This window comes from Octodon degus, unplaced genomic scaffold, assembly GCF_000260255.1.
Source record: "Octodon degus isolate 3935 unplaced genomic scaffold, OctDeg1.0 scaffold00305, whole genome shotgun sequence".
NCBI classification, from domain to species: domain Eukaryota; kingdom Metazoa; phylum Chordata; class Mammalia; order Rodentia; family Octodontidae; genus Octodon; species Octodon degus.
The window spans coordinates 1,499,332-1,506,707 of NW_004524881.1; the positions used below are offsets into that span (position 1 = coordinate 1,499,332).

A 7,376-nucleotide genomic window follows, 5' to 3' on the forward strand; every position below is an offset into this window, starting at 1 on the left:
CTTGTACAGCAATTAACCACTAAGAAGAATATATGCAGTGTATTATTTGTTGAAACTGTCCTTCCGATTTGATTTGAAACTGTCTCATTGCTATCAGTTTGTCAATAAAACTTTGAAAAAATAAAAAAAAAGAAAAAATAAAGAGGAACAAAGTGATTCATACAATACTATACATAGATGAATCTATAAAACAGAGTGAAAGATGTCTTGCACAAAAGCATACATTGCTGAAATGATTCCATTTATACAAAATTCCAAGGTGAAAAAATATTGGAAGACTGGCTGGGTCAGAGGTGGAGTGGTGTGAAAAGGATTCAACTGACATTAAATCTCCATAACAAGTAAATTCATAGAGAGATAACGGACTCATTTGCAGGGCTGTGAAAGGTAGGACGTTGAGTGTGAGACTGCCTGGTGATAACTAAGGAATATGGTGTTTCTTTATGTGGCAATGAAAATGTTCTCAACTTGATTTGGTAATGGTTATACAATGCTTTTAAACTATTAAAAACCACGGAATTTTATATGTCAATGTGTTTTGTAGTACATAAATTATCTCTTCACAAAGTCATTTTAAAAAGAAACAAGGAAATTAAAATAATGTACTAGGTAATATGTATTTTGTGCAAAAGAAGGAAGCAATGGAACAAAGAAACAAGACATAGAAAACAATAGTAAAATAGCAAATACTGAGACCTACTGTATCATTAATTACATTAAGTGTAATACACTAAACACTTCAATTAAAAGATAGGCAGAATGGATTTTTAAAAAACATAATATTGAACTATATACTATACATGAGACATATCATTGCAAGCAGCTGAGTTAGAGAAAATATTATAGGCAGTCACACAATGCTAGGCCCTCAAGGAGACAGTATGGAAGATAAGAAGATTTTGCAACTTTGGGAGAGACAACCCTCCTATTGTGGGCCAGACATCTAGAGAAAAGATCAAACAAACCCATACCTCCTAAGGATAGATATGAAAGACTGATATTGTAAATAGGTCTCTCACTTCCAATATTCCTGGAAGAGTCACATTTCCCTACAGGAAAAGCTCCTGTTCTGTATTCATGCCCCCTTGCTACATGACTTGCTTCCCCATTTGGTCCTGGACTTAATCAATTTTATCTGAGCAATTTTGCTTGTAGTCTTATTGGTTGACTACAGTTTTGTCTCACTTCATGCCCACCTAGTGAGTTCCCGTGTTTTCCACCTTAGACCCACCTTATCGTATGGTTTTGTTCTATAAACATCCCTACAGAAGGCAGTTTCCCAGGCAACCTGCTCAGGTCCCCCGTCTGTTCTTCTCTCGGACAGGAACTTCTTTCCCTCAATAAATATATTCTGCTCTTAACCTCTGCTGTCCCTAAAATTCATCCTTCATTTTTAGAGAATGAAAACTTGGCCCAGGTATCTATTAGGTTGGAAATTTCATTCCCTTATATCAATACTTTATAGATTCAAAGAGACTGAAGGTGAAAGAACTGAGAAAGATACATCTTGCTAACAGGAAACAAAAGAAAGCCTGACTGGCTACACTTACAAAATAGATTTGAAAACTAAAATTGTTAAGGATAAAGACATTTTATAATGCATCCACAAGGAATAACTGTTAAAAATGTATAAAAAGGAGGAAGGCATCTACATGTCTATTCAAAGAAAAAAACAGCACGATGGTAAGACGTGGGAGTTGTCTAGCTACATAAATAGCAAATTGTTGCATGATATATAAAATTTGAGATGATTTTTGATTTGCAATAAAATTCACTTAAGTATAAATTAATGCATTTAACAAGATCAAAGCATAAATTTTAGAATGCAGTAAGAAACATGTCTTTTCCCCCAGTCACAAAAAGTCTAGGATAAACATATAATGCTTAATGTAATCTAATACAGAATCGAAATCAATATGGTCTGTTTTAGGGGAGAAAACCACTTCTTTTCTTATTTTATGGAAAAAAGGTAAAACAAAATTTTGTAACAAAATAATAGGAGAAAAACAAATTAATACATTGCATATTGTTATCATTCAAGTAGTTGCTCAGGTTACAAGACATGAGCATAAAAATTTCTCCAAGCACTACTAGCACAAACCTTCATTTTTAATACATTAAGAGACACTAATAGTACAAGTGACTTACATTTTTTCCCCTTTTTCTTTTTGTCCTTTCCCCTTTCATCCATACTAGTTTCTTGAGAAAACCACTTTTTAATTGTTTACTGGGCAACACACACACATACACATACACATGCGTGTGTGCACACATATATACAAGCATTTTCTTTTCTATTTTTTAAAATTTACTTTGGTGGTGGTACTTCAGTTTAAACTAAGAGTCTTTTATGATAAACTACATCCCTACTCCTTTATAAAAACTTTTAGGGGCCAGGAAGATGGCTCAGTGGAATAAGCGCTTCCCTGGCAAGCGCAAGGGCCTGAGTTCAAAAAAAAAACCTTTTATTTTGAGATAGAGTTTCTCTAGATCACTAAATTGCACAGTGAGTTTGAGCCTGTAATTCTCCCAGAGTGCTGGGATTACAGCAACCCAGCGCCAGTTTTCATTTCATTATAAAATTCAGCATAAGACAGATCCATTTTATACTTTTGCTAGATGTTTTGCTTCTTCTTAAAAAGTTATACATCTTTATGTGATACATTATGGCAACTCCATGTGTGTATACACTGTTGATTAGTCAAATCAGGATAACAAGCATTTCCATCTCTTCCTTCATTAATCACTTTTATAATTGGGAATTTGTACTCTTTTGAAGTTGCTGGAAATATTTCTTGTACCATCTCATCCATAGTTACTCTATTGTGCTAAATAGAAGAACCAGGAATAATTTCTTTATTTTGTGTCTAGTACCCCTACTGAAATCCATCTGCTACCATCTTATCCTTCCCGGTATCTACTGACCAACACCCCTTTCCATGCTTTTTTAAGGCTGGCTTATCAATTTCCACAAGTGAGTGAGAATATGTGACACTACCTGTGTCTCGCTTGGTTCACTTAGTACAATGATCTTCAGTTCCACTCAGGTTGCTGCAAATGACAGACTCATTATTTTAAATTTTCCTAAGTTTGATATATCAATAGCCTCACTCCCATATTGCAGGCTTATGCCTGCACTTGGAACAGTATCTCATTTTGGATTTCTTGGTGCTACTCACAAAGAACACAACCAATGATTGCACAGTACTGTATCACTGTATTAAATTTCAACTGTAAGGTCCAATATTTGTTCCACCACAGAGGATATCACATACTTTCTACTGTTGCCATATACTACAATAATCATCCAAGTACTACTAAGTACTTGGGTCCTAAGTATTGGAGTCCTAAGAAATTAAGTTTTGTCTCAATTTATCACCCAGTTGTAACTGTACTGATTTCAGTTAACTTTGTCACTATCTCAACCACTGATACATTTTTTTCCTTTGTTTTGTATCAGACTATCTTATAGAACTAAACTCCATATTAAATCAATCTGTTTCCCTCCTGTCTCAAGTTGTTGTGCCAAGGTCTGTTTCTACTCTGTTCGTGTAACTCCTCTTATTTCCTAAAAAAAATGCCCTTTATTTTTCCATAATAATCCTCTTCTAGCTATGGACTCCTTTTCTCACATCACTGTAGATGTCATCTTATGTCGTTTTCATTTAGGGATTCACTTTAAGACATGAAACCTGTTTAATGCATCAAAAATTAGATATTCAAATAAGTAATATTTTCTCTCAAAGGAGTTATATCAGAGGGTGTTCATTTATTCTAAACATTTTATGAGTGACCAAAGCATGTGGAGAATTCTTTGAAATTTGACAGTTCATATATTTGACCCTACCTACCAAGACCAATGTTATTACTTTGTAGAACTGACCAAAGGACACTGCCTGGCTAAAATATCTGACAGTCAAATAGAATTTGCTGTTACCAAAAGCTAAACTTACCTATAAAAGATGAAACATTGCACTAACTGATAATATTAAAAATATTTTAAAGCCAGGTGTGGTGGTGCACACCTGCAATCTCAGGACTGGTAAGACTGAGACAGGAGGATTGCCACAAGTTTGAGGCCAGCCTCAGTTACATAGTGAACTCAAGGGCAGTCTCAAAACATAAATTTAAAGAAAAAAGAAATGAAAAAAAACTCTGAAGGCAATTACAAAAGCTTAAAAAACAAATACTAAGAAAACGCTTCGTAACTATAATCAATGAATGACAAGCTTTGTGCAACCTAATATAACCATCAAACCTCATAGATCTATGAAATGAAAATAACTTTTTCATAGGGTTATTGTGGGGCGAAGATATTTCTACTCATGCCTGACTGCTGCCGAGTAAGATGGACAAAAAACACCATTAAGGTGCACTATTTTAAAATAGGACTCTGACAAAGATTAACTTGGTGTTTTATAGGAGATGAAAGATAAAAAAGTTCCATATAAAAAATTATGCACACAACAAATTTCTGATTTTCAAGAAACTATTCACGTTTTGGAAAGTGAAACCTAACTCACTCTCATTGAAAAAAAACAGCAGAGGGAAATTCCATAACTTGGAAGCCACAATAAATACAAATAGTGCATTTGATTTTGCAACATGGGAATTCCCCAAAGAATAGCCAGTAGGTTTTGCTGAGTTGAGTCAGCAGTCATGTTATCCAATTAGAGCTAGGGAGGGAAAGTACTTTTACATATAAATGCTGGTACTAGTCCCATGTTTTCTAAGACATTCCTCAATTGCTGAGACACACGTGAGTCTACTATAGAGGAACCTCCAATCTCAGCATCATGAACCCCAACACCGTTCTTATTTTCTGCCTCATCTTCCTGACTCTGAGTGGGACTCAAGGTAAGGAGTGTCAAGGGATATTTAACTTAGAAAATGAGAAATAAGGACTGGATATAAGTTTAATTATGACCAGGGATTCCTTTGGCTACTACAAATGAAGTCAGAAAAACAAGTAGCATGAAAGAAAGGGAGAAAGGTGAGGGAAGAAAGAGAGAGAGAGAGAGAGAGAGAGAGAGAGAGAGAGAGAGAGAGAAACAGAAAAATATGAAGGAATAAATAAAAGAGGCAGATAATTTCTTAACTAAGTAAGCTTGACTGGTCACAAGTTTCAATTCCCTTTTTGCACATAATCAACTATTTAATCATTCAGACTTGTGTTATAATGTATATATTTGCCCTTAGATTGAATATTTGACAATATGGGGTTATAGGTGCTACCAAATACTATACCTAAAATGAGACACTATCTTAACCTTCCTTGTTTCTTTTTCCTATAGGAATACCTCTTTCCAGAACAATACGCTGCACCTGCATCGAGATTAGTACTCAACCTGTTAATCTAAGGTCCTTTCAGAAACTTGAAATTATTCCTGCAAGTCAATCTTGTCCACATGTTGAGATCATGTGAGTAAAATGTCATCTAATAATCACTTCCCATGGTTATAATGATATATTAAATATGTGATAATAATCATTAAAGATCAGTTGAAGTGTTTGTGATGACATTAAAACTAATGTGTAGCAAAATAAAATATATAAAGTAAAGCTTAAAATTCTGACTTTAGAACTATGTATTCTACTGGTTTTGTTGGTGCAACCCTGTTTTAAATTTTTTTACTTCAATTTACTTCCACAGTGCCACATTGAAAAAGAATGGGGAGAAGACATGCCTGAATCCAAAATCTAAGGTCATCGCAAACTTACTGAAAGCAGCCAGAAAAGACAGGTAAGTTTGCTGCTGTTTGCAGAGGAGCTTTTCAGAAAATGACAATCTCAGAAAGTTAGAAATATTGCATGGGCTTTGCTGTAAGATTGTTGGCTTAAAAGTTGCCACCATGCCTATATATATATATATATATATATATATATATATATATATTGAGATGTCATTTTGCATAGTATCTAAAGTTACCCTGATTACCTGTCCAGAAGTCAGCCATATGATATGATCATATTATGATTGCATACTAATATTATATCTCTTCAACCCTGATGTAAGCTATGACTATCCAAGGAAAACTGTCAACTTTCTCCCAAGCCCTTTATGTCCTAAAAAGAAGGAGCCCTATAATCTACAGTGACTTCTTGCTAGCAGCAAGAAGCTCATCAAATCCTTTACCTGAAGTTCTTTGGGATATGAACTCAGAATGTTAAGCAGCTAGAGTCTCAAGCTTCTTTATGCCTCTTCTCATCTTACAGGTCTAAAAGATCTTCTTAAAACCAGACAGAAGCAAAACCACTGCAATGCTGATAAGGATGAACCACAGAGAGGCTGCCTCTCTCTACCTCCGACAGAGTACAACCCTGACAGTGATAGTTCCTGATTTGTCGTTCTTCTGAAAGTTGACCAACCAGTTGCCAAATCAGCTGCTAGTACTCCTGTGAGAATGTGGATGGATCATCATCCTAAGCTAATAATAGCTCTAGTAATGGTGTTACTAGTTCTATTACTTGTAATAGCTCTAATAACAAGTGTTAACTCTGCCCTGGCACTAAGCTATGCCAAGATGCTGCTATATGCATTCTTAGCAAATGTGCCAAATCCTAGCACTGCTGCTGACTCTTTCTCTAACCTTTCCTATTTTCTAAGGGTTCTGAAGGAATTTTTTACTTCGCAATTTATCATACTTCTTTGACTCTTAAGTAACTAAAAGGTATATAATAATTGAACATCTGTTCTTTTACAAATAATCTGTATTCTACTGCCATCCTCTCTTTAAGAACAATCTTCATTAGCTTCTACTGCCACCCTCCCAAGCACCCATCTTTTTCAGTAGTTACATACGTTGAATTCCAAATACCTACAGGAAGCTAAATATGTCTGAAATGTTTTTTAAATACTATTTAATGAAAAAGTGTATGTAATAGAGTTTTTATTGTTACTTATATTGTTTTTAGTGCATATAGAACAAGTTGTATAATTAAGAATGATGTGTAATTGGAGAAAATTTTAAATCTAGATGTATGTTTTGCATGTACTGGTTTTCAAAATAAAAATGATGTATTGTGCTGGAAATATTAGAAATAATTGCAAACTATTGAGAAATAAAATGATAATAAAATAATTATAACTATGATAAAGTGTTATGTGAGTCACTTGACATCTTATTTCATAAGAAGCTTAGATTGGACAATCCTTGGCCTATAGAAATTGACGTAGGTACTAATAGTGACAGGAGTTTCAGTTTAGTTCCCTGAAAGGCCTACCACATAAGATTTCTATGTAACTGATGTAGCATAAGATAACTTCGTCTGAGCTGCAAACTCCTGCAGGCAAATTTTTGTTATGTACCTCCACCTCAATATTCTATGGCAGTGATGGTGAAGCTTTCAGAGCTTACAAAGATGAGAACGAGCCC

The 7,376-nt window shown here is 34.6% G+C and overlaps 1 protein-coding gene across 1 annotated transcript; it reads left to right on the forward strand.

Annotated features, from left to right (window-relative positions):
* Window positions 1-4,748: 4,748 nt before the first annotated feature.
* On the forward strand, window positions 4,749-7,055 carry Cxcl10 (C-X-C motif chemokine ligand 10). Its single transcript, XM_023707687.1, has 4 exons — window positions 4,749-4,857; window positions 5,295-5,421; window positions 5,654-5,743; window positions 6,217-7,055. The coding sequence occupies exons 1-4, from the start codon at window positions 4,797-4,799 to the stop codon at window positions 6,233-6,235; spliced, it is 297 nt and encodes a 98-aa protein (XP_023563455.1). The 5' UTR covers window positions 4,749-4,796; the 3' UTR covers window positions 6,236-7,055.
* Window positions 7,056-7,376: the final 321 nt, after the last annotated feature.

What these genes read in the sequence shown, in the direction of transcription:
- Cxcl10 (XM_023707687.1), top strand. Translation starts at nt 4,797, where the DNA reads ATGAACCCCAACACCGTTCTTATTTTCTGCCTCATCTTCCTGACTCTG. An exon ending in GACTCTGAGTGGGACTCAAG is followed by an intron (nt 4,858 to 5,294) that starts GTAAGGAGTGTC and finishes TTTTTCCTATAG; the next exon opens with GAATACCTCTTTCCAGAACA. An exon ending in TGTCCACATGTTGAGATCAT is followed by an intron (nt 5,422 to 5,653) that starts GTGAGTAAAATG and finishes TTACTTCCACAG; the next exon opens with TGCCACATTGAAAAAGAATG.